Source organism: Melitaea cinxia, chromosome 29 (assembly GCF_905220565.1).
Source record: "Melitaea cinxia chromosome 29, ilMelCinx1.1, whole genome shotgun sequence".
NCBI classification, from domain to species: domain Eukaryota; kingdom Metazoa; phylum Arthropoda; class Insecta; order Lepidoptera; family Nymphalidae; genus Melitaea; species Melitaea cinxia.
This window is the reverse complement of record NC_059422.1, coordinates 3,284,163-3,312,068: the sequence shown is the minus strand read 5'-3', so window position 1 is coordinate 3,312,068 and position 27,906 is coordinate 3,284,163. Positions and strand designations below refer to the sequence as shown.

General features: G+C 33.4%; 6 protein-coding genes across 6 annotated transcripts; 3 read left to right on the top strand and 3 right to left on the bottom strand.

Annotated features, from left to right (window-relative positions):
* The first annotated feature begins 347 nt into the window (after positions 1-347).
* On the top strand, positions 348-1,607 carry LOC123667722 (chorion class B protein PC10-like). The gene is made up of 2 exons (XM_045601562.1): positions 348-398; positions 1,107-1,607. The coding sequence occupies exons 1-2, from the start codon at positions 348-350 to the stop codon at positions 1,605-1,607; spliced, it is 552 nt and encodes a 183-aa protein (XP_045457518.1).
* A 4,705-nt stretch (positions 1,608-6,312) lies between these two features.
* LOC123667915 (chorion class CA protein ERA.1-like) lies at positions 6,313-6,905 on the bottom strand. Its single transcript, XM_045601745.1, has 3 exons — positions 6,855-6,905; positions 6,620-6,737; positions 6,313-6,583 (listed from the first exon to the last, which is right to left on the bottom strand). The coding sequence occupies exons 1-3, from the start codon at positions 6,903-6,905 to the stop codon at positions 6,351-6,353; spliced, it is 402 nt and encodes a 133-aa protein (XP_045457701.1). The 3' UTR covers positions 6,313-6,350.
* Positions 6,906-7,191: 286 nt separating this feature from the next.
* On the top strand, positions 7,192-8,301 carry LOC123667721 (chorion class B protein PC10-like). Its single transcript, XM_045601561.1, has 2 exons — positions 7,192-7,242; positions 7,732-8,301. Exons 1-2 carry the CDS (start codon positions 7,192-7,194, stop codon positions 8,299-8,301), a joined length of 621 nt encoding a protein of 206 aa, XP_045457517.1.
* A 4,868-nt stretch (positions 8,302-13,169) lies between these two features.
* On the bottom strand, positions 13,170-14,328 carry LOC123667720 (chorion class CA protein ERA.1-like). Its single transcript, XM_045601560.1, has 2 exons — positions 14,236-14,328; positions 13,170-13,493 (listed from the first exon to the last, which is right to left on the bottom strand). Exons 1-2 carry the CDS (start codon positions 14,326-14,328, stop codon positions 13,170-13,172), a joined length of 417 nt encoding a protein of 138 aa, XP_045457516.1.
* Positions 14,329-14,457: 129 nt separating this feature from the next.
* Positions 14,458-15,184, top strand: LOC123667719 (chorion class B protein PC10-like). Its single transcript, XM_045601559.1, has 2 exons — positions 14,458-14,463; positions 14,648-15,184. Exons 1-2 carry the CDS (start codon positions 14,458-14,460, stop codon positions 15,182-15,184), a joined length of 543 nt encoding a protein of 180 aa, XP_045457515.1.
* A 4,498-nt stretch (positions 15,185-19,682) lies between these two features.
* LOC123667718 (chorion class B protein PC10-like) lies at positions 19,683-20,462 on the bottom strand. The gene is made up of 2 exons (XM_045601557.1): positions 20,412-20,462; positions 19,683-20,195 (listed from the first exon to the last, which is right to left on the bottom strand). The coding sequence occupies exons 1-2, from the start codon at positions 20,460-20,462 to the stop codon at positions 19,683-19,685; spliced, it is 564 nt and encodes a 187-aa protein (XP_045457513.1).
* Positions 20,463-27,906: the final 7,444 nt, after the last annotated feature.

The window sequence follows — 27,906 nt, the reverse complement described above, 5'->3', positions numbered from 1 at the left end:
GAAACAAAGAAAAAAAATTGTCTATAATAGGTCAAACCGTTCTCGAGTTAGCGTTTAGCAACATACATAGCGATGCATTTTTTTATTGATATTTATTAATCAATTTAAAACAAACTATTGATATTAATTGACACAGCAATAACTTCTTTAATATGACACAATAATGATGAAATTGTACGTGAAAATCATTACCTAAACTTTAGCATTACTAATACACATATAAATAAAAGGTTAACAATTTTACAACATTGATAAGCATTGAAATCGTTTTTGTATAAAAAGTGATGATACCGCCTGATATTATATTCGAAAGTTACCTGTCTCAAGAGTAGCAAAACAACTAAAAAATGCGAGCAAGGACTGTTCTTCTGTTCTGCCTTCAAGCATTTTTGGCAAAGGTAAGGAATTTTTGAGAAAAACTCAGCAATATACTATAATACGTTTCAATACATATTTGTCGTTATATAATAATGTAATAAGTCAAAATAATATTATTTAAAAATTATTTTTTTTATATTTACTAAATTGAAATGCAAATTTTATTTCAATAAAATGTCAGTCAATTTAAACAAAATACTCATAAATAATTGTATTTGCTCGTAAACGAAAAAAACCGACTTCGTTTACATCGACAAGTAATACAACGAAAGTAAACGAAAAAAATTAACAAACGCACTAGTCGTCACTACAATTTTCGAGGGTTTCCCTTGATTTCTCTGGAATCCCATCATCAGATCCTAGTTTACTTATCATGATACCATCTTTGGGATATCTCCTTTCTAACAAAAAAAGAATTACCAAAATCGATTCATAAACGACGAAGTTATCCCCGAACATACATTAAAATATATATATAGCGAATTGAGTAACCTCCTCCTTTTTTAAAGTCGGGTAAAAATAAGCAAAGTCTAATAGCGGAAGCAATTATTGCTTCTGCTGCTGTCTTGCTGCTTATATTTATACAACTTATATTTATATTTATAAAATGTATGTCGTTTGAGTGTTACCTACAACACAGGTATTAAGTTGCCTATATTATACATAATAAACGAGCGTGGATAGAAATCAAATCAAATATATTAAACTTATTATTTACTCTTTTACAGGCCATTTACAGTCAGTGTATCGGTAATGTATACAACGAAGGACTAGCCTGGAACGGAGCACCATTATCTGCTCCTTGGGCAGCACCAATTGCACCCTGCGGAGCAGAGTTAGGGACATTTTCTCCCCTCGCCGTATCTAATGGAGGAGGCTTCGCAGTCAAAAGTATATCCCCAATTGCCGTTACCGGTATAAAGATGACGTCAGAGAACGCTTACGAAGGAAGCCTAGCTGTGACTGGTTCTTTACCATTCTTAGGAGCTGTGGCGTTAGAAGGCGCTTTACCAACATTAGGAGCTGGTGACGTCAAATATGGTTGTGGTAATGGCAATGTTGAGATTTTGAGTGAGGGTGTCACTGGTTACAATAATGGGCCATATGGATTTGGTGCTGCTGGATTTGGGCCAGCTGAATTAGGGTATGGTTTTGGAGCGCCAATTGCTTATGAAGCTGGTTTGCGTGGACCATATGCCCATGGTTTCAGAGGGTGTGGACTCGCTTAATTATTATTTGTTGATAAATGTGTAATTTAGATGTTAATATAATGTAAAATAATTAAATTTTTTGAGATATATCTTTGTTTTTTATTGAAATCACCCCGAATAAACGAATACAGTTCAATATTACATATATTTTAATTCTATCACTTTAAAACTTGCTATTGTTCTTTATATATTTTTTCCAACTGATTTACTATAACTATGTATGTCGTATCTTACACCTAAAACGTATCTTTGTGGAAAAATTTGCTCTTTTAGCGGTATAACTTTGTACATTTTTCTTTGTTTCAATTTTCCTTTTTATTTCTTTGTAGTGTGTAGTGAGAAGTTTTATTTATATTGTAAGCGTATTTATTCCATTTTTTTAGGTATTTCTAGTTCTGCCACAAGGTTTAAATGTTGTCGTACAGCTTACATTTGTTAACGGATGAAATGAAAACGACAAATATATAAATACTAGCTATGCCCCGCGTTTCCAAGCGCGTGACTTTGAAAAAAAATATCGTATAGCGTTCTTCGGTAAATGAATTATACAATAAACAAAAAAAAATCGAACCTGTAGTTTTTAAACAAATAAACTTTTTAGCTTTATAATATTAGTAAAGATAGGTCTAAATTTATTACATTTTGCTTTGTATTGCTTTCTTCAAACAAGCCATTACTTCAACTTTTTACTAAGCTGTAACCACAAACTTGCTTGCTGTTGACTTTCATCGTCTCTCTAAAGACAATCGTTCTGAATCACGGGATAAAACAAAAATAACGCTGGCAAGGGCTTTGTTCAAGATACTAAGGGCAGGCGTGGGGTCCAGGTCTATGAAATAGTGACACCAGTGCAGCGTTTGACGTACAAAGAAAGTAAAATGACCACTAGGTGGGGGATGAGTATGTACGTGAATATAGATAGATAATTATATAGTTGTATGTGTGTAAATATTTTATTTATTTACACTTTTTGCACACCAACACAAAAGTAAAATAAGTTTAATGAGGTTAAAAAAAATAATAAATTTGCATTAGTTGCAACAGGCGGCCTTATCGCTAAAGCAGCGATTTCTTCCAGACAACCTTTGGGCAGAGGACTAGAATTGATTGTTATTGGGGATAGGGGCGCAAAATAAGTGCTATCAGTCATAAACATAAGTATATATTATATATATTCATACATACACATATACATACAAATACACCTACACAAATACACACATATACACGTACAAAAATACCTACATAAACATATAATAATTTGATAACAAAGAAAAATACATACACAGAGAATAAATATGTTATGTTATGAAATTTATATGTGTGTGTGTGTGTGTATATGTGAGTGTCTGTACATACATATAAAATATCGTCAGCTTCGGACCACGTCCTAGCTTTACTAGGCAGTTACAGAACTGTCGATTTGTAGTTCTAATAATAAATCGCATGTGGTATTATAATGCATGTTTAAGAAAAGCCATGAGCATTTTGAGCCCGTAGACGTTTATTTTACGTAATAAAAAAACACGGAATGAAAAACGTTCAGTGTCCTAGTAAGTAAGGACTTTAATTGTGCCAAGTTTTAGTAGTAGTAGATGTGCGGTGAAAATATAATAGACATAATTTTGTTTGAGACAAACAAAGCAAAACCGACTTTAATTATATCGACAAGTAATACAACGTAGGTAGACAAAAAAATTGTCAAGTAAGTACGCATTATCAAAGATTACTCCAAAAGTTGTAAACAGATCTCGATGAAATTTAAATGTGACCACATGATAAACATCGGCTTTCGAATAAATTAAAAATCATCAAAATCGGTACACCCAGTAAAAAGTTATGCGGATTTTCGAGAGTTTTCCACGATTTGTCTGGGATCCCATCATCAGATCCTGGTTTCCTTATCATGGTACCAAACTATATTTCCTTTACAACAAAAAAAGAATTATCAAAATCGGTTCATCAACCACGGAGTTATCCCCGAACATATATAAAATAAAATAAAAAATTTACAGTCGAATCGAGTAACCTCCTCCTTTTTTGAAGTCGGTTAAAAACGAAAATTAAAATTGTGTTTGCTTGCTAATGAAATAAACCGACTTAATTACATTTGCGACAGTCAGGAGATTCCATCAGTTTGGTTCGTCAGTATATTCGTGGGATCGGGGTTCCGTAACTAGTAACACATATGTACATCGGTAGACGAAAAACAGTCAAGTAAATATTGGAGATAACTCAAAAAGTACTTGTCAGATTTTGATCAAATTTAAAAAGGACCTTGAACTTGATCAAATTTTAACAAGACTAGACTTAAAAGGGACGAGACACGTATCAGCTTTCGGTTACAAAAAAGAATCATCGAAACCCGTACACCCAAAGTTATGAGGTGAAAAACAATGTAGATAGACGACAAAATAGACAAGTTAATACGCATTATTAGATATAACTCAAAAATTACTGCTCAAATCTCAATGAAATTTAAATGGGACTACATGACAAGCACAACCTTTCAACAAAAAAAAAAGAATCATCGAAACTGGTTTACCCAGTAAAAAGTTATGAGGTTATATAATAAACACACATACATAAAACACTTCAGCCAATTGCAGTCCACTGCTGGACATAGGCCTATACAAGTTCGCGTCGAAAATGGCGTGAACTCAAGTGTTTTGCCCATAGTCACCACGCTGGGCAGGCGGTTTGATCACCGCAGAGCTGGCGTTGTCGCATCGATGACGCTGCTGCCCGTCTTCGGCCTGTGTATTTCAAAGCCAGCAGTTGGATGGTTATCTCGCCATCGGTCGGCTTTTTAAGTTCCAAGGTGGTAGTGGAACTGTGTTATCCCTTAGTCGCCTCTTACGACACTCACGGGAAGAGAGGGGGTGGCTATATTCTTTACTGCCGTAGCCACACAGCAGACATACATAAAAAATACCCCACCCCCCCTGGAAGGTCGAGGTACTACCCCAGTTGGGCTGCTTCATATTTGGAGCAGAAAATTAAACTTTATAATGCAAAAAAAAGTTTAACACTCAAGGATTCTCTGACGATTTTCACAAGCATACTCTTAATCCCTTTTCTTATAAACTAAATATTTTTGTTCATATAAATCCAAAAGTTTGTGAGGATAGATTAATTTTTTCTTTCTAACCTTTCACGCAAAAACTACTGCATTTAATGTAATGAAATTTAAAATCAACACAATTCTAGAAACGGTCGACCCAATTTTTGTGTTAATTTTAAAACATTCACGCAACCAAATATGAACGCACTAATTTCCATCATTCAGTTTGTTTCTAAGAGGCTGTTCATAAAATATATATATGTCACGCGGAATTTTAGCGTTTTGGACCCCACTCCACTCTCGCTCCCACTTTGTCACGCTATGACTTAGCACGCATTTTCAGCGACTACGTCATAAGTAATATTTTTAGGGGGTTAGCTGGCCCCCCGTCCCCTATTTAGCATGAAAGTAAATTTTTTGATATTTTTTAAATACATTTGAACCTGTATTATATGTGTATGCATGTATGCAAGTTTGTATCTGTCTATGTATGTATGTATATATTTACATGGTATATATATAAATTATTGGTCGTGTAATATAACGATTGCCACTAACGTTACCCTCCCCGTTATTCCTACCTTTTTTTTTTCTTCTTAAATTGTGAATTTTACTAATACTCGATTTTGCACACCTACAAACGTCTGCTCTTGTACGTCCTAAGATAGAGAATGCTTTTAGCATTAAGCTTAATTTTGTGCAATAAAGTATTAATAAATAAATAAATAAATAAACCTGATTTCAAATTTATTTATTATCTAATCTATAATTATATACTCGCAAAAAGAAACATGCAATTTAGGTATAATAATAAAAAAATGTTTTTAGTTTGCTCATCAATTTACACGACATTGACATGTAAAACGTTATGAGAACACACATAAAAAGTACAGTAAATTAATAAATACCTGCTCCTTTATTGAAGTCGACTAAATACAGGAACCAAATAAGACGAAGAAAATCGGAGAAAGTGTAGAGAGTAAAAAAAATATAGCATAACGCTAAATTGAAAGTCAAATCATCATTTATGTGTTATTTTTAGCCGAATTCAAAAAGGAGGAGGTTACTCAATTCGACCCTATATGTTTTTTGTAATGTATGTTCGGGGATAATTTCCTCGTTTATGAACAGGTTTTTTTTTGTTGGAAAGGAGATATCCCAAGTACCATGAAAATAAACCAGGATCTGATGGTGGAATCCCAGAGAAACCCAGACAAACCCTCGAAAATCGTAAAGATGACTAGTGCGTTTGTTAATTTTTTTTTTGCTTTTACTTACGTTGTATTACTTGTCGATGTAATTGAAGTCGATTTTTTTCGTTTGCGAGCAAACACAATTATACACATATCACTTCACTATATGGTTGTATTAATTTGTTATCTTCTACGCATTTGTAATTTGTAAGTTTTATCTGTAATTTATTACAGATATTTTAGTCTTTGACGTTTATCTCTACTAGCTGTTTACTTCATGAAACATAAAGAATACTGATAATTGCATGAACTTTTTTAGTTTACTGAACTCTTATAACAATTAATTACGAAATTATTAAATTATTAAAATTAATCAAAGTTAAAACACAAAAAAGTTACTTTTTCAATACTTAAGCCATTTGATAAAGTTTTTCAGGTTAGTTATAAGGAAGAGAATAAATTTCAAAAATGTTTATTACTATAATAAACAAATAATAATACAGATTAATAATAGTAAGGTGCACCGCAGCCACAGCCGCAGCTACCAGCTATGGAAACAGTACCAGCGGCTGGCAAATCACCAGCAAAACGCACAGCACCCAAGATTGGAACTTGACCAGCGACGAGTGTAGTACCAGCGACTGGCATTTCACCAGCGACAGCGACGTCACCAACACCACTACCACCATACCCAGCAGCAGCTAATTCAATCGCAGCTGGGGCAAAGCTGTATGGTCCTGGGGCACCAAGCTCAAGAGCAGTTGGGGCTAAACCGAAGGGAGAACCAGCTAGACCCATTCCATAAGCTCCTGCAGCTGGTGCTAACGCTGGTCCGAATCCTGGTCCAAAGGCTGGAAGTGGCCCTGCTCCAAGACACTGACTGTACACATTCTGCAAAAAATATTTAACCAGTGAGGAGACCATATAAAGACTTCATTCTTTTGGAAAGTATGTGGATTTTCTGTGTAAAAATATGTGGAATCTTAATATTACTTTCAAAACACTTACCTGCACCAAACAGATTTGGGCACAAAGGAGGAAGAAAGCAATAGTAGACATTGTTAGGTTTTAATGAAGTCAAAAACTTTTATAATAACTTCTGAGCACTTCTGCGATATATATAAAACAATACATATTTGTTACTTAATTCTTATCGGAATTTTCATAATAATAAAATAAGTTATACTCAGTACGTAACATACAATTTTCGTAATATTTACATAATTGTTTTAACATACTTCATTAATATAGTGATAAGAATTCTTGCATTTTTAAACTCCTATATAAAGTACCTAATCATAAATTTGTGTCATTATTTGTTTGCATTACTTACAACTAAATTAAAATGTCTGTAAAATCGATCCTGCTCTTTTGCGCTCAAGTTTTACTTGTTAAGGTAAATTTTTCAGTAAAACATTTAATTATTGTTTTCGACGTATCTAATATATAAAATTCTCGTGTCGCGGTGTTTGTAGTTAAACTCCTCCGAAATGGCTTGACTGATTTTCATGAAATTTTGTGTGCATATCGGGTAGGTCTGAGAATCGGTCAACATCAATTTTTTATTCCCCTAAATTATAAGGGGGGGGGGGGTTGAGGAGATTAATAAAATATATGGCAAACAACATTTGCGGGATCAGCTAGTAGTTATTTTATAATTTTCATTATATTGATTCTTTTTTATTAGAAAGGTTATACAGAATGTTTGTTATTTGTTATTTATTTTCACAATTTTCTTCATATTTACTTTTAATTGACTTAGATATGATTTATTTTAAATAGTATCCAAATGGAAAAGGACCTAAATTTAATATTTATCAGAATACTTGCAAAAATAAATATATAAATTTTCTAAAAGATTATTTCAATAATTTCCTCATTTCAGTGCATATCAAGTCAGTGCATCGGTGCGGCATTAAACCCTATAGCTACTGAAGGTTTGGCTTGGGGCGCTCCAAATGCCCTAGCCTGGGATGCTGGTTCACCCTGGATCGGCCCTTGCCCAGCTGCTTGGGCCACCACACCTATTACTACCACTCCCTTTGCCACAGCTGAATGGGCATCTGGATTTGGACCTGCTGCTCTTGCTGCATCTAATGGTGGTGGTCTTGCAATCACCAGTGCTTCTCCAATCGCACCCACTGGCGTTTCTATGACATCAGACAATGCATACGAAGGTGCTCTCGCTGTAACTGGGGCTGTTCCGTTCTTGGGAGCTGTAACGTTGGAAGGCGCTTTGCCAACAGCAGGTGCTGGATCTACTAACTATGGCTGTGGTAATGGCAACGTTGCGATGGTCAGTGAAGATTTAACTGGTGAAATAGTTAGTGCTCCACGTGGTCATGGTCCAGTTGTAGGAGAATTAGGAGGTTTTGCTGCTCCAGTGGCTAAGGAAGCTGGTATTGCTGGTCCTGCCTTTGGTTACAGAGGGTGTGGACATGGCCCTCTCTTCTAATTTAAGATTATTTGTTGAGTAATTAGATAAGCAATTATATGATATAAAACATATTTGCGATTTTTATTTGCATCTATTGTTATCCAAAAAAGTCGAAAATTCTTTAAAAAAATAAGTTTAATAAAATATATATAGGTATTTTAGTAATTTAAACCTAACTTATGAACAAGTTCATGAGTAAAGCTTAAATTATTTAATAAGAACATGTTTCATGACCACGAGATGTAATAGTATATATTTATAACGAGTACCTCACCACGAATGAAGGCTATAAACTATATATTATCACGCTAAGACCAATAAGAGCAGAATACCAATGAAGAATGTTTCAAAATTGGGTTTTTTTTTCTTTTGAGAGTCTCCGCTGCGTGCATAAATCATGTATGACAAAATTGTTCCTAGTCCACGCAAATGAAGTACCTAGTAACATATAAAGAAGTAATGCTTGCTTGGGAGATAATCGAATTCTTAATTTTGTATCAAAAACTCTTCGTGTTTGTGAAAAATATATATATATTGTTTTGTACAACAACTAAAACTTAAGAGTGTATGCTACCTCAAATTGCTTATTTTCCACTCGGCAGGATGTCCATATCTTTCAAACTACTGAATATTTACGTTTGAAATTTATGTATGCTAAAGTTCAGGACATAAACTATCTTTCATATGTTTCGAAAACACGATTCCATAAAATTTTCTCGATACCAAAAATCGCAAAATTACCTCTATTTTTGTATTAAAACCTTAATATCTCAGTAAATATGGTAGTTATGGACTTGAGATTAAGCATGGTAATTAAAATAAGTATGAAGAACATTTTATATGTTGCGTTTTAAAAAAAATAACTATTGGTAATGTTTGTGATGAGAAAATACATATATTTCGCGCGATGAACAACCAAGCGCTCTCAATTCTCATGTGTTTTTAGTATGGGTGAAATCTGAATTCGAGCTGAGGTAGTGTAGCCCCTTAAGGGGCATAGCAGAGCAGAATTAACTTTCCTAAGAAGAAATATTTGATACAAAGTTAAAATTTAATAAATAACTAACACAAAAATTCCTTAACTTTTTAATAAAATAAATGTCGTGAAAAAAATATAGATTTAACTAAAACCCATGAAAATTCAATCTGCTAACCCTTAACCACTGTTATTCATTTTTGTCACGTGATTATCGACGTGCGGTCGCAGAGACCGCTATATTATTTTGTTAATAGAAAAAATAATATTATTTATATAACATTAATTTTAATTCTTTGACGATTAGCAGGAAAGTGGACATAGGGTGCCAATCAAACCACCAATTGCAAATTCATGCGACGTTTCGATCCTTTATTGGACCATCATCAGGCATCTTAATATGTTGTACAACTTTTTCTCCATAATTTTGTTTGATGTTATTAAAAAATCCCCTCGGTAAATTTTCATTATTTATCGTTGTGTCCATTTGTTATAAATATTCTTTGACGATTAGCAGGAAAGTGGACATAGGGTGCCAATCAAACCACCATTTGCAAATTCATGCGACGTTTCGATCCTTTATTGGACCATCATCAAGCATCTTAATATGTTGTACAACTTTTTCTCCATAATTTTGTTTGATGTTATTAAAAAAAAATCCCCTCGGTAAATTTTCATTATTTATCGTTGTGTCCATTTGTTATAAATATTCTTTGACGATTAGCAGGAAAGTGGACATAGGGTGCCAATCAAACCACCAATTGCAAATTCATGCGACGTTTCGATCCTTTATTGGACCATCATCAGGCATCTTAATATGTTGTACAACTTTTTCTCCATAATTTTGTTTGATGTTATTAAAAAATACCCTCGGTAAATTTTCATTATTTATCGTTGTGTCCATTTGTTATAAATATTCTTTGACGATTAGCAGGAAAGTGGACATAGGGTGCCAATCAAACCACCAATTGCAAATTCATGCGACGTTTCGATCCTTTATTGGACCATCACAATGAAATGAATCCGAAAAAAGTTGTTTCATTAAACTACAATGAGTTAAAACACAGTAATATTTCTTTGAGGTACAAACCAGTCTGATAAGGGTTTAACTCCATTCATGCGGTCACCCAAACCGCTGCGGTCTTCGAACCTGGCAGATTACACTGTTTCACAGGTCTCTCTGTCCTGAATCTCAAAGTATTTATTTATTTATTTGGAGAACGTTACAGAAACAATTACAAGAATAACAGCGTAGCATAAAGAATAAAAATAGATACAAATTGTCTCCTTTATGTCTCACTAAGAATATTAGGTTAAACTTTACAGCAAGAAGAGTAAAGATGATTAGTTATTAATATTCATAATCTAGAGTTATTGGAAACACCAAGATAATTGATATATACAAGTAATTTCTTAGTTTTTGTTTAAAACAAATGCTCGGGAGCATGAATGTCTATTTCATTAAATAATCAATTTTGTAAGACACACATTCTGTCAAGTTCGAGTCAGTAAAGTAAGTTTTGATGTAGTGTGTAGCTTACGTGAGTAATTTGGTTTCAAAGTTGAACTGTGGTCTCTTCGACCCCTCGGAGACTACTTAACTTTATTTGAAGTGTAATGATAGTATGATATTTTATTTTATACATTTGAACACCTTTAAAAATGTCACGTACTGGCATATTTGGTTGGTTTTTGTTTTTTATGAAAGCCAACACCAAGCTGAGTGATATACCTTTTTGGGGCACAGCACTTAGCCGCCGGCGGTATTATTTGGTCATATAATCACACATTTTCACATTTCTTGTTTATTCGTCTTTTTTTTTTCATAACTTCTTTGGAATTTTTTATGTACATTTTTTTTTACTTTTTTTTTGATGTTATAGTATTTTGTAGTCTATATTACTGGTCATGTTAATTTCTGTTTTCTATATGTAGTTATTGATTAATTATTATTATGTCTATTTAAGTGTGTCTTTTTTTGTGTAAAAACTGTCTGCGTTTTTGAGTGATGCTCCGAATAAACGTGTTTCTTTCTTTCTTTCTTTCTATATATATCAAAAACAAGAAAAGCCGAAGATTTCACTCAAAAAAGTGGGTTGTTAGGTATTTTTTGTGTCAGGCCCACTTACTGGTAAACAAGAAGAATTTGAAGTTCCAGCAATAAAATAAAGACGAACTTGAGCTTTTTGTTTTTCGAAATTGAAAAGGTAATCACCCCATCATTTTAATTACTATAAAAAGTACATAGAACATTGTATATAGTAGTTTTAAAAATATGTACTGATTTTGTGATATGTTTAACCACTGTCAAATTTTCATCTGTGTATCAAATATGTTTGGCATTTATTTTCCTTTTATTTATTATTTTATTTACTTTTTATTTGATAGTAAATTTTACTTGTAATTTAATTATAATTGATTTTCCAAAATGTACGTGGCTAAAAAGTTTATAGTAGTTTCAAAGTATACCTATATTAACGTTTACTTGTAGTATTGGTATTTATTTATTCAAATATCGTTATTTCTTTGAAAAAAAAACATTAAAATTAATTATTTATCGTTGTGTCCATTTGTTATAAATATTCTTTGACGATTAGCAGGAAAGTGGACATAGGGTGCCAATCAAACCACCAATTCAAATTCATGCGACGTTTCGATCCTTTATTGGACCATCATCAGGCATCTTAATATGTTGTACAACTTTTTCTCCATAATTTTGTTTGATGTTATTAAAAAAAAATCCCCTCGGTAAATTTTCATTATTTATCGTTGTGTCCATTTGTTATAAATATTCTTTGACGATTAGCAGGAAAGTGGACATAGGGTGCCAATCAAACCACCAATTGCAAATTCATGCGACGTTTCGATCCTTTATTGGACCATCACAATTTTATTGCTGGAACTTCAAATTCTTCTTGTTCACCAGTAAGTGGGTCGGACACAAAAAATACCTAACAACCCACTTTTTTGAGTGAAATCTTCGGCTTTTCTTGCTTTTGATATATATGCCAGTATGTGACATTTTTAAAGGTGTTCAAATGTATAAAATAAAATATCATACTATCATTACACTTCAAAAAAGTTAAGTAGTCTCCGAAAGTTGAACTGTGGTCTCTCCGGGTCGAAGAGACCACAGTTCAACTTTGAAACCAAATTACTCACGTAAGCTACACACTACATCAAAACTTACTTTACTGACTCGAACTTGACAGAATGTGTGTCTTACAAAATTGATTACTTAATGAAATAGACATTCGTGCTCCCGAGCATTTGTTTTAAACTAAAACTAAGAAATTACTTGTATATATCAATTATCTTGGTGTTTCCAATAACTCTAGATTATGAATATTAATATTCTTGCTGTAAATTTTACCCTTATATTCTTAGTGAGACATAAAGGAGACAATTTGTATCTATTTTTATTTTTTATGCTACGCTGTTATTCTTGTAATTGTTTCTGTAACGTTCTCCAAATAAATAAATAAATACTTTGAGATTCAGGACGGAGAGACCTGTGGAACAGTGTAATCTGCCAGGTTCGAAGACCGCAGCGGTCTGGGTGACCGCATGAATGGAGTTAAACCCTTATCAGACTGGTTTGTACCTCAAAGAAATATTACTGTGTTGTTTTAACTCATTGTAGTTTTGCAAGAAAAAATATACTCTATGCATCTTCAAATTTATTTTTAATGCTATTGAAATATTTTTATGCACGGCTAAACTCGTGTAGATACTTTTACCTACAATCATATAAGTTTTATAAAAAGTATGGTAATCCGGAGAGTCACGAGTAAAGAGTGTTTAATATAATTTAAAACTTTTTATAATGTTTCAATTGGAAATAGTAAAGAAAAAATACAAAATTTGATTTATCTTCCTACACTTTATTTATTAATGATGATACTATAATTTAATAAACATACGCAGAGGATCCACAACCACATCCGCAGCTGCCAGCAATAGAGACAGTACCAGCTGCTGGTAATTCGCCAGCGAAGCGCACAGCGCCAATAATTGGCACTTGACCAGCAACGAGTGTAGTACCAGCGACTGGCATTTCACCAGCTACAGCAACATCGCCAACACCAGAACCACCATAGCCGGGTAAAACTTCAGCTGCTACTGGTGCTCCATAAAATCCTGGTCCGTAACCATAGGCACCAGCTGCTGCAGGTGCTATCCCCGGGCCATAGCCAGCATATCCAGCTGAACCAAGGCACTGGCTATATGCATTCTGAAAGGAAAAATAAACTACATAAATTTGACATATTAAATATATGAGGATCATATAATATTCAGTGGAACTAAAAGATGAGATCAGCGAAAGGAAAAATCAAGATCGAGAAATGATCAGAATAAAGACCAGGAGCAGGTGGTGAATTAAGCTCTGATCCTTGTCCTACTTGGGGAAAGCGGCCTAGTCCCAGCAGTGGGATATTACAGGTTGAAGCGAAAAGATGAGATCAGATAGTACAAATGATATTTATTATTAATATTACGAAGAAGAATTTACTTTTTTGTTTGAAAGTTGTAATTTTGTAATAAATTGTTTTCAGAACAGAACAAAACAAGGAACCACGGATTGTAACTGCTTATAATATGAATTATGTAAATAAAAGTGCGTCACCGAAATCTATACACACACATAGCACATAGCTGCCAAGCGACTGCATCAAATAGTAATATTTTTTTTCTGTTCGTTACTGTCTGTTTTTTTTCAGGACAGGGTTTGTTTACAATAAAATATGAAAAATCGATATCTTAACGGAAAAAAACGGTACGAAGTTCAGTAGTAAGTAATAAAACGTGAATTTAATAAATAACTTACATGAATCAAACAGGCCTGAAAACAAAGTAACAGAATGGTGAAGGAAGACATGATTGTGTTTAAGTCAAATGTAAACAGAATGATATGAAAAAAATATTTTAACGTTTTTATAGTGGCACCAGCCACACGATTTTGTAAAGTAAATTACACAGTTTATCATACTTGATTTTGAAATACCGAAAATGGTGATAAGAGAGTTTGGTAAGAAGTTTTCCAACCATATTGTTTTTGAAATAATCATATTAATATCATTTTGACACATTAAACTTTTATCAAAGATTGCTACTTTATAATGACACGTACATTTTCACAATTTGTACTTTCCTCATAATTATTTGTAACAATGCAATATATTTGTATAAAAAGTAAAATGACTGTACTTTTATTCAAAGCTCTACAGCAGTAATAGACGTGATCAAAAAAAATATAATATGATATCCAAAAGTTTTATTGTATGTTGTTTTGCTGTATTGGTGCAGGTAAATATTCTTACTTGGTTATATATTTGTATTAGATTATGATTTTAGAAAAAAAAACTATTATTTTTGGTAATTTTACAGGACATTTCTGGACAATGTATTGGAGCTTACAATGGCTTTTCTGATGGATTAGCTTGGGGACCTGGAATAGTAAGGGAAGGAGCTCCATGGGCACCAGCTTATACTCCATTAGGCGCCCCATGCTCTGAATTTGGTCTTGGCATTGGACCTGCCAATCTTGCTGCATCTAACGGACCCGGTCTTGCAGTAACCAGCGCTTCTCCTATTGCACCCACTGGAGTCGCTATGACATCAGAAAATGCTTACGAGGGTATGCTAGCTGTAACTGGTGCTTTGCCATTCTTAGCTGCTGTATCCTTGGAAGGAGTTCTGCCAACAGCTGGAGCAGGCGCTGTTACATACAGTTGTGGTAATGGCAACGTTGGTATAACTAATGAGGACATTACTCCTGGTTACATTAATGGTCCACTTGGTTATCGGGCGGAAATAGGCGCACCATTAGCGTATAACGGTTTGCCTGGATCTTATGGCTTTGAAGCTGATTTAATCAGACCAGGTTTCGGCTTTGGTGGATGTGGATGTGGTGCTAGGTTGTAAGCTTTTATACAATTTTATTGTTTGTTAATATAAATGATTTAATCAAACGTATAGTTTTTTATTTTTTAACCAACGCTAAAAACGATAATACTGTTTCATCATCATCATGAAAAATTAAAAATCATTATTATTATTAGTTTAAACGAATTAAATATTTAAAACTGTTGATCATGCATAGTTTAATATTTTACAAGTGATTTTATCTTTCCGTAGAATGTAAATTAATTAATTTTAATAAAAATTCATGACAATCACGGTTCAATCACAGTTCTGTGACATACTACTATTGGATATAGGCATCTGTCTCTATGTAGGTTCATGCAATTATCAGTATTATTTCTGTTTCATGAAGTAAACAGCTAGTAGAGATAAACGTCAAAGACTAAAATATCTGTAATAAGTTACAGATAAAACTTACAAATTACAAATGCGTAGAAGATAAGAAATTAATACAACCTTATAGTGAAGTATGTATGAGATTTTATCTATAATAAAATGTACTTTAATAAAATTAAGCGGGTAATTTCAGGAACTTAACTTTAATTTTAACTTACTGGCTTTTAATTTGGTATAAACTCGTATTTTTATAATCTTAGAAAAGGTTAATGTTTTAAACCTATCAAATTCATGTTAGCCAATACATTTTTTTTTAGATGATAAATCAATAAAGCTAGACCCCTAACATTTATTATAAGCAACTTTACCTAAAAGCAATTTAAATTTTCACAAGGCCGAGTATATGTTCTGGCTTGTTCTTGAACTGGTTTGCTGGCAAACGAAAAAAACCGACTTCAATTACATCGACAAGTAATACAACGTAAGTAGACAAAAAAAAATTAACAAACGCACTAGCTGTCTCTACGATTTTCGAGGGTTTTCCTAGATTTCTCTGGGATTCCATCATTAGATCCTGGTTTACTTATCATGGTACCACACTTGGGATATCTTCTTTCCAACAAAAAAGAATTATTAAAATCGGTTCATGAACGATTTCATTTCATTTTATTTAAAAAAATCAATGCGAGCGAAGCTGCGGGTAAAAGCTACTCTCATATATTTTATGAGAATATTGTACGAACAACAAGTAGAAAAGATTTTAGACATCAATATCAAGATATCTATTTTAATTCATTTTAATGTTAAAGTTTTTGAAGTATCTGGGGGCACGGTAGTAACCCCGCCAAGACGAGCCAAAAAAAAAACGACAAGGACTACCTATCTTTTCTCGAAGTGCTTCGTCGTTTTTTTGAACCCCCATAACTTGGGTTTGGATTATAATAGATAAACAAAATTCTCGGAATATAATGTCAATAGTGAACTTATTAAACATATAAAGTTTCAATTACATAGCTCTTATACTTTAGATTTTATTGATATCTAAAAAACCCCGATTTCATCACTCACTGATGATCATCAAAATTCTTAGAGTACTTCCTGAAGTCAGTTAATTATTAATGAAAATTAGTTACGTACACACAGTAGTTATAAACATACATGTCATTATTATATTTTAAATCAGCTGCTTTCTTGGAGCTCGAACCGTTTTTACTTTTTACTTATAGATAGACATATTTGTAATTTTTATATATATTTACAGAATTCGTTGTTTTTTTACATATACCTACATATTTTTACTTTTTTCTTTTAAATTTTTTTTACTGTTTGGCACGGATTTAATTGTTGTACTTTTTTAATAGTTTGTTTTATATTTTTATTCGTGAGTTAATTTGTCATAAGATAGATATTTATTGTTATTATATATGCTCTGTTTGCTTACATCATTTCACTAACCACATTTTGTAATCTATACGTGTTTTTGTTACTACGGCTTATTTGTAACGTAAGTTTTCTTTTTAATATTCAGTAGACTATTGGTCTGGGAACTATTGGTAGCTTTTTATTTCTATATAATTTTGTACATTGTATTTCTCAGCTGTTGTTCCTCCCAAAATAAATAAATAAATAAATAAGTTTCGAAGCAACTGTTTAAAAAGTATTGCATGCCGAGTTAGCCTTTAAGTGTGGTGTATAGTGTAAGTTATTCTGTTTAACTATGTAGGTATGATAGAAACCACTGTATACTACATTGGCTTCCTACATAAATAAATAAATAAATTATATTATAGGAAAAGGAGTATTTTGTTACAGATTTAACATTTATACAAATAAATAAAATTGGAGTGTCTGTTTGTAATATTAAAATAACCGCTTTTTACTAAATGCATATGGATGTTTACACGGATCATATGCCAAAATAACATTTTTTACAATTTTGTCTGTCTGTTGGTCTGTCTGCTTGTTCCGGCTAATCTTTGAAACAGCTGGACCGATTTTGACAAGACTTTCACTGGTGGAAAGCTGATGTAGTAAGGAGTAATTTAGACTACTTTTATTTTAGAAATTTATTTATTTTATATCCGTGAGAAATTGACAAAAACTCTTTTGTTGAATTCTACGTGGACGAAGTCGTAAACACAGCTAGTATCTTATAAAAAAATCTTTCACCAGGAAATTTCTACGTTATAACTGAGTGACAGCTTATATTTAAACGGAATAAAATGGAACGAAGCGTGAATCCACGTAGGCGAAGACGTGAGGGGAATGCTAGTATCGAAAATAATATAAAAGAATAATGTACGACTACTACATTATCCGCACCTTTTCTTATACAACTAGATCGGCAAACAAGCGTACGGCTCACCTGATAGCAAGCAATTACTGTGTACTTATAGACGTCTGTAACACCAAAAGCATCGCAAACGTGTTGCCTACCCTAACTCCAATCCCCACCCAGGAGCTCTGGTCACCTTACTTACCAATAAGAACTTAACACAGTGACAGAAACAGTGAAAACAGAAAACAGTGTTATTTAGCTGTGATCTTCTGTAAGGTCGAGTTACTTCCTCAGTCGGGATGTTCCATATTTTGAGAAGTAAATACCCCTACCTCATTTAACCATATCTAAATCTTATTGAATTTTTAATAATTTAACACGTTCCACAAATAGCGAAAATACACATACATGCAAAATCTAATTTGTGCCTGCTATGACTGCGATAGAAGTTGAATATCATCATATTATAGGAGAGCAAAAACAAGGTTTCGTAAAACCTGCATGAAGGAACAGGCTTACTATGAGTAACGATCGGTATTAGTTGTCTATGATAACAACCGGGATCAGTTGCTTGATGTGTGAGGGGGATATCATGAAAGTCAGACACCCAGACAGGATTTATACTTGTATATGAACCCAAAACGAGTACCAACTTCATCTAAAAAATCTAAAAAAATCTGGTTTCTTGATAGATATATCAGCCATTAAGAGTGTATATTTGGCTTACGTAAGGAGCGTTTTAGAGTATGTTAGTCCTATATGGTCACCTCAATACCGCATTTATCAGAACCGCCTAGAACGTATACAAAAAAATAATTACAGATTTAAAGTTTCTCTGTCGTCAAATTTGTGGTAATTATGAACTTGGATGCGCAGAACATAAAATGCTTTCGTTGGAGCAGACACGTATTCTTATTGATATGGGTCTGCTCTATGATATAGTAAATATTAAAATTGATTGCCCTCACTTAGTTATCTGAAAAAAAAATCGAGCTCCTGAATATCGTACCCGTAATACATCTATGTTAGAAGTTCCTCAACATTATTCGATTCATTTATAAAACTCGCTGTTACTGAGACTTACTCATACATATAACAAATTATTTAAAAACATTGACATCTTCATAAAGTAAAGAAAATTCAAAACTAATATTATAAAAATACTATCTGAGTCATCGTAGCAATGTATAAACTATAAGTATATATGGATTTGTATATGTATGATGTGTATGTATCTGCCTCTTTTACATATGTTATATATGTATGTATATTGCTAAGTGTTATTTACCATTTCGCAACATCAAAATTCTATTGTAATCATTTTTTGTGTATCGGAATGTACTGATTGTGACTGTTGTTTTCTTTTTTTTTCTGAACGATATTTCCATAATACTAATTTGTTAACTTTAGGGAAACTTGTAATTGGCTATATTATTTGTTGTATGCTATATGATAAAACTTGTATGTATAAGCTGTTAGTGTTCTAAATAAATAAAAATATTAATCCTAAAATATCACATGAAATTCATGCTATTCGTCAAAATAAATATATCAAAATGGTTTTACACATTAATTAATAAATTATATCTTTGATTGCAATAAAAACCCAAAACTGTACAAGTATTTTATCTCTAGCAACCGATTATGTAGATGCGAGGTTATATGTATAAATACATATATAGATTCATAAAAAATTAACACTCTTACACCTATTCAAATAAGCACGGTTTAGGTACAAGTTTGACATTTGTGATACGAGAGTTACGTTACTTGTATTTACAACAAAAGGCGTGAAAAAAATTATATGATTAAAATCATTTTGTTTATTTCAGAAGTATATTAACAACTTTTTTAAACTAATATAAGGAACTTAATTAAAAACACTTAGTAATAAGGTCCACGACCACATCCAGCATAACCGACGCCGTTGTAAGCGTAGCCTTGGCCTGCAAGACCTGCTTCAGCTGCCAGTGGACCAGCAAAGCCATTGTAAGCTACATCTCTGTACCCAAGAGGGCCAATACCTAAATCTTCGTTCAGCATCCCAACATTGCCATTTCCACAACCATAGTTGATAGCACCAGAACCAAGAGTAGGTAATGCACCTTCCAAGGCCACAGCACCCAGGAACGGCAGCTTTCCAGACACAGCCAATGGTCCCTCGTAAGCGTTCTCAGAAGTCACGGTAACACCAGTAGGGAAGATTGGAGAGGAGCTAGTGATTGCGAAACCTCCACCGCTGGATGGGGTAAATGGTGTGATGGGTCCAGCTTCAACAGCGTATGGTCCTGCTGCCCATGGCGCACCATAACCTGGAGCCCAGGGTGCAGCTGCCTCCAAAGCTAAGGTGTTTAGTCCCAATCCATTGTAAGCGCCTATACATTGAGCTGAGATCGTCTGTAAAAATAATAAATGTATATAAAATAATATTTTTATAAATAAAAATGAATAGCCATTTTTTTATTTATTATTATTATAAGCTAAAATTACAAAAACCTAACGATTATTTCAACCTCATTGAAACAGTTCACGTTTGAAACGTCACAAGTCAGGGCACGTCTGTTGACTCAGCTATTATTTAACATAACAAAATAATAATAAATAATATTTCACCTGAGCAGCAACTGCGAAAACGCATGCAATAAAAGCAATTTTTGTAGTCATTTTGACTTCGACTGTTCTGCTTCTTCTTGGTTCAAGTTACAATGATTGAATGATATTCTGAACACAATTTTGGTTTTTATATTCAAGTTATCAGTGTATTGAGTCATAAAAATCACGAAATACTTATAATTGAGATAGTGTTCATTCAAATTATTATTTCGTGTTAACTCTTACGTAGGTTATTATGTCAATTTTGATGTTCTTTATCTAATTTTTTAGTAATACTGTTACGTTGAATGACAACATTTAATGATAAAAATAATTTACATTAGGCCTCGTAATGATCACGTACGAAATTTACGTAATTTGATTTGTGCTTTGTAGCTTATGGTTCATAATTCTTTACAATGAAACAACTTTTTCGGATTTAATCGTGGCTTATTATAATTTTAGAAGCCTAAGGGTATATAAAAAACATTAGAAATGGCGATAAAATCCGAAAAAGCTGTTTCATTATAATGAGGGAAATTCGCGTAAATATTAGAAAACAATATGTATGTGAATTCATATTTCTTTTGATTGGTTTGATTGATAAATATACTTCTTTTGTTCCTTAATTACCCAACTGCCAAGGAAGGGTTATGTTTTTACCCGACTGCCAAGGAAGGGTTATGTTTTTCGCGCGTATCTTGTATGTATGTTTGTATGTAATATTCTTTACTACCTCATATTTCCAGAACCACTGAACGGATTTACATAATTGAGGTATCGTTAGGTTCGTCTTAGCTGCCCAAATGTTCATTTGACATTAAAAAAAAATCAAACATGGCGGATGCGCGAAGCCATTGTAGCTAATGAAAAAAAATTTTTTTCTCGAATACTACAATATGGGTATCAAATTGAAGGGCACAATACAAGGATTTTAAAAAGGTATATCATGATTATTATTACCGTAATACTCATAAAGAAATACAATATTAAAGTTTAAAAAATGTGGACTTTGCTCTTTCCCACGCCTATGCCATGCCAAACTCGCCTCCTAGGCGACGATCAACTTCGGGGTGTAGCCTTTCTAATAAAATACAATGGTTAAAAAAAACAATCAATTAAAATTACAAATAAAAATTAATATATGTCACACCAATTTACAATTAAATTAATAAAATCAATAACAAATACATAATACCAAATACAAACAAATAATTTTAATAATAATTTCACTATATTAAAACTAATAGTTGTTGACTTAAGCAGTCACCTATTTGCTAAAGGTCAGGCTTACGTTGCTTTGAGCAGAGTGAGATCTTTCTCCGGGCTTGCTATCAGTTCTCTTGACCCTAAAAAATTAATTAATCAACCACATGATGTAAACTGTTTTAATAAATTGAACCGATTACGTAATTTGTCTGACTAAAAAGACATAAATAAAATAATAATTAAAAAAAAAAAAAAAAAAAACCCGCCTGCGTGAAGAACAACTAATAGAAAATCAACTGCTGCTGCAAGCTGGAACAAGATAAAAATTCAATATGCACACAAAGTCAGCGAAATAAATAGAAACAATATCAAACATTTTGTGCTGTACATTTAAAATATATTAATGCGGTAGTCCTTCGAAACTTTATGCAACGTCGTAGATAATATGCAGTCGGAGGCATGAAATTGAAGGATAAGTCAAATCATTCTCTCTTTGTGCATGTCTGGCAACTGGGTAGGGCACAGCAAGAAATATATTGCTCAAAATCTGGAGCAATCCGACTGGAGAAGTACCTCGAACTTACAGAAGATCACAGCTAAATAATACTAAGCAGTATTATATCAAGCAGTATTCTATTCTTGTGTTGAGTAAGGTGACCAAAATTCCTGGGGGATTTGGGAGTAAGGTTAACCACGCGCTTGCGATACGTCTAGTGTTGCAGGCATTTATAAGCTACGGTATTCGCTTACCATCAGGTGAGCTGTACGTTTGTTTACCGAACGAGTTTTATATAAAAAAAGGTCGACAACGCGCTGACAATTCTCCTGGAGTTGGTGGCATCCATAAACTCTGGTACAGACCGCGAGCTTGTTTGCCATCTTTATGTAATAGGAAAAAAAACTATGTCTATCTGTTAGACATCAATATTCGGTGCGACTTTCCGAACTTCATGATTATCATCATTACAGCCTATACAGTCCACTGCTGGACATAGGCCTCCACAAGTTTACGCCAAAAATAACGTGAACTCATGTGTTTTGCCCATAGTCACCACGCTGGGCAGGCGGGTTGATGACCGCAGTACTGGATTTGTCGCACCGAAGACGCTGCTGCTCGTCTTCGGCCTGTGTATTTCCGAACTTAGGGAAGCGGAAATTAGCTAACTTGCGGTATATCAAATAATATAATATGTCGGTTGATTCTGTTCATGTTCTGTGTCAATTTCTGTTCGCCTTACAGAAAGTAATAAAGTAGCTAAGGTGTAACAATGAAAGTCTGACTATTTTGTCTGTTTTCAAAATTAAATTGAGACTGTTATCTCAACTGCACCGATCAATCAATCTCCTACGTCTGTTCTCCACTCTACGTGACATTGGCGGAATCAACCGTGCTTCTCTGGCACAACTGAAAGCCATTAAACCAATCAATCAAAAACTAACTACTAAAGTAAAACAAACTAATAAAGTATTCGTACATTATTTATCTATTATTATTTACATGTTAGATATATAACAACTATTATAAAGAGGAAACACATGATTTTTCTTTTTTTATGTCATGAATAAACTTAAGAGCTGTTAGAACGCCTTTAAAAATTCTTTTGTCCTTAATATGTACGATTTTATTTTTGTGTTAGCCACACATTAGAGATTCTAAAGTTCCATAGCTTAATTGGCTAGAGCGCCGACACGGTCAGTCGGAGACGCGGATTCGAATCCCGCTGGAGCGGTCAATTTTTGATATGATATTCAAAAAATGTCTATTGTCCTTATTTTAAATGAAAAGTGTTGGTATCTTTCAAATTTTCCCATTTTATTTCAGTTATAAAGCAGTCTTAATTATTTCTTTAAATCTTTCAGTTTTAGCCAGTATTATAAAATCAAAAGCTATTTCATAAATGATTCAAACTTAACTCCTAACTAAAAAAAGTATTGGTGTTCAAAGAGTTCTTACATTTTACTGCCAGTTGAAAACATGACTTATAACAGAAGCGGCAAGTTTAGTACTTGGACTGATATAGGTGACTAGGAAATGATATTTACTTTTTAACGGAACTAAAATGCAAATTGAGATAATCAGTTGAAGTCTAAACTCTCTGTTCAGAATAAAATTCAGTATCTTCGTCTACTTTTAATGATGATGGACAATATGTAAAGTAGTATTAAAATATATATATACACAAGTTAACAGAAATATGCGCAACTGGAATTGTCTTTCTTTAAGAGGAAAGGTTACCGAAGAGACTTTTCAAAAATAGGTATTTGAATAAAATGTTTCTGTCGCGCTGCATGCCGCTACCGCGCCCCGCACCATCTCCGCTCCGTTTTTTCTATGTGTGACTGTCGTGTTGTTAGTGTGCGTACGCCGGCTATTCAGCTATTAATTGTTGACGATATTTTAGTATTCGCATCTTTCGTTTGTTATTGACTACGAGTACATAGAGCGCATAGTGCTATTTTTCTGAATTTGGCTTGTTTTATTGAATTTGTTCTGCCTCGTGTTGCTGTGACTCGGCTTACTATTATTGAATTTCGTAAAATAATTATTATTATGTTTTATTATTTTGACTTGGATACTCTTTGTGACTTGATACATGTCTATATTTTTGTGGGTAATTATCGAAATACTTAGGTACTTTATTTATGAATTAGGTATGTAATTACATGGTTGAGGTGTGTGTAAGAATGGGTAATGAAATACATACATAATTATAGTGTATACATGTAGTACATAGTATAAGTGTAAGTATAGTATATATATGTAATGTAGTACATACATAGTATAAAATGTTTGTCTTAGTACCTATATAATTTGTAATGTCTCATGTTTGTCGCAGTTATTAATACATAGGTATAGGTTATATATATTAATTAACATATAATTGCGGCGATGTAACAATGGTTAAAAATAATATTATAATTAAAAATAAAACAAGAAAAGCCGCCTGCGTGAAGAACAACTATTAGAAAGTCAATTGAAAAGGCTGGAACAAGATAAAAATTCAATAATTACACAAAGATAACTAAATAAATCACACAATTTCACATATTATGTACTGTACACTTACAAAAATCATGAAGGCGACTTTTTCAATTATTATTTTATTTATGTTTTTTTAGTTAGGCAAATTACGTAATCGATTGAATTTTTTTAAAGAGTGGTTGATCAACATGACATAACATAACAATACACTTTATTGTACACCAACAGAAAATAATAATACGTATCAGATTAATTTTTAACCGACTTCCAAAAAAGGAGGAAGTTCTTAATTCGACTGTATTTTTCTTTTTCTTTTTTTTTGTATATATGTTACTTCAGAACTTTTGACTGGGTGGACCGAGTTCGACTTGTACGCAAAGGAAAAAAAGCCGACTTCAATTACATCGACATGTAATACAACAAAGGTAGACGAAAATATAGTCAAGTAAATACGCGTTATTAAAGATTACTCAAAAAGTTGGCATCAGATCTCGATGAAATTTAAATATGACTACACGATAAACATCAGCTTTCGATTAAATTAAAAATCATGAAAATCGGTACACCCAGTAAAAAGCTATGCGGTTATAATACAACGTAGGTCGACGAAAATAGTCAAGTAAAAACGTATTATTTATATAACTCGAAAAGTTGTTGTTAGATCTCAAATAAACTTAAGTGAGACCAAATGACACACACCTCCTTTCGATTAAAAAAAATTTGTTGAAATCGGTCCACTCAGTCAAAAGTTCTGAAGTAACATACATATAAAATACAGTTAAATTGAGAGCTTCCTTCTTTTTTGGAAGTCGGTTAAAAATAGAAACCGATTTTACACGTCTATAGAATTCCTAAGTCGACAAGCTTGAACAGTGAAAGATTTAGTATAAAAGAAAGAGGAGTGAGAGGGAAATTCAAGAAGTAAGCTTTCCTCAGAACGAAGACTGCGTTCATTGGAATCACTAAGAAATTTAAATCGTCGTTTTAGATAAGCAGGTACAACAGGTTTAAAAAGAATAGAGTAAAGTAAGTTGAGAATATACGTATTCCCGCAGTAGGGGATTGGGTGCCACTCAGGGCGTAACTACTGCCGTATCAGCCGTATCAATGATACGGGGCCCCCTATTTACAGGGCCCCTAAGGTGTGTAAGCAAAAATTAGTAAAATGTTATCCACAATGTCACTTAATCTTGTGCTTCCTGGAAAAAAGAATAAAAAAAACTGTCATACACACCTATAGAGTTTTCACTTCAGAAATGACATAAGTCTGAAAAGCAATCCCCTTTTATCCGAATCAAGCGTGCGCCCAATTGTTGATAACATTCTGTATCGTTTATTTCGGGATTCAGTTAATCATTATGAACAATGAAGTAATCTTTTTTTATACAAGAATGGGGCACACAAGCAGACGAAGCCATCTGATTTATAACGGCTACCGTCGCCCATGGCCTTTAGAGAAAAGATTTAGACACTAGACGCTTGAAAACCCCCAAATTTTAGCCAGGTCATTCCACACTTTGAATGTACGCGGAAAGAATGCGCACGAAGCTCGCACATTGGTTGCAAACCACTGGTGGATACAATTAGCACGACTAGACTTCTTGACATCGAAAGAATGCAGAACACGACAAACGACACTGCTCATAGTGCACATTACGCATCGCGTGCTCGCACCGTGGAATGCTCGATGGTGCTTTTCCCTCATCGTCAAGAGCTGAATTCGACGCAAAAAGAGTGCAAAGAATTTTCGCTTACTTTTTCGCATAATGTGCCAGAGAGCCTTCAGGTTCGCGCAATGATGGAAGTGTAAACTCTCTCTCTCTTCTTCAGGTTATGCGCCTGTGAATCCCCCATATAGATGCGGAAGATTCATAGGAATTCACTAATAGTATTGGCCTCACAGGCTGAAGTGAACGATCCCCCGCATCTATTGCTGCAGGTCAAGGCTAATAACTCTCCAGCTTGGAACTACAAGCTCTTTAAATTAGCTTAAAATCCGAATTTCAAAACATTCATTCCATTAAAGAACTCATGGAATTATTACTGATAAAATTCAATAGCCTTGAATCCAGTTTTCCGGAGGTATTAACTTGATGTTTTTCAAAACTAAAACTGATAAAAAATTACCTAAGGATTTCGATGGAACAGGAACAGCTACAGCAGACTACACTCACTATGGTCTATTCTAGGAGGAAGTAATAACTTATAATCAATAAATATTTATTTTAATTCAATGCAAGCATTTTTTTGTGAGAAATCTTTACCCATCATTTGCCTGCCCCCCCACTAATTTTGATACAGGGCCCCAAGGTTCCCGGGGTTCCAAGGAGTGCTATGCCAGTGGTGCCACTTGAGTTTTTTACGCAATTCAGAAATATGATTCTATTTGCGAAGTCCAAATACGAATCGCATAGGTACGTAGATTCGACCAAATTTAATAATCTGCTCCTCAGTAATGTCAAGAAAACAACTAAGCAATTTTTTATCGATGAAAAAAAACAGAGGAGGTTTTAAAGTCGCCACGTACCTATATTTATTTATGTTTGACTATGCATAACTTTTTACAGAGTATTCCGAAATTGATAAAAAAAATATTGGAAAGAGTAAACCCCGAAGTTGTTTTTCGCCTAGGAGGCGAGAAAGAAGCGCGGCTCGCAGCTTGCTTGGTATAGGCATGGGAAAGAGCAGAGTCCTAATTTTTTAAACTTTCTTATTGTATTTTTTATTAGTATTACGGTAATAATAATCATAATATACTTTTTTGAAATCCTTGTATTGAGCCCTTTAATTTGATACCAAAAACAAACAACACAGTTATTTACCATAATTATCATTGTTATTTGTTAGCGAAACCCTTCGTTAGCCCAGGTTTGCAGAGTGTTACAATAAAAACCTCATATACAAATACGGTTTTATTGTAGTTATGAAAAGAGAAATTATTTATTTTTGTTAATACGAATTTTAGAAAATATCGACTAAAAATTACATCACTAGTGTATCGATATAATTATCGACTATGAGGCATCACTTCGCTGGCGTATATACGTATTGCTTTGACCCTTCCCTCCCCCAGACCTATCCCCCAAAAAGCAAGAAAGGGACAACTGCAGCTCAGACCGTTTTAGGTAGATAATTTTTGACCAAAACAGTGTTTCGTAGTCGACTGTTTTCTCCTCAAAACATGACAATTTTTTTTTAAATTTTTTTTATAAAATAAAAGAAGACTTTGGCTATGCCCCTATGTTTTCATTTTTTTGAAAATATGCATATATTTTTTTTAATGAGTGTCTGAAAATGTACAAAAAATTATGCAATATTTCGAGT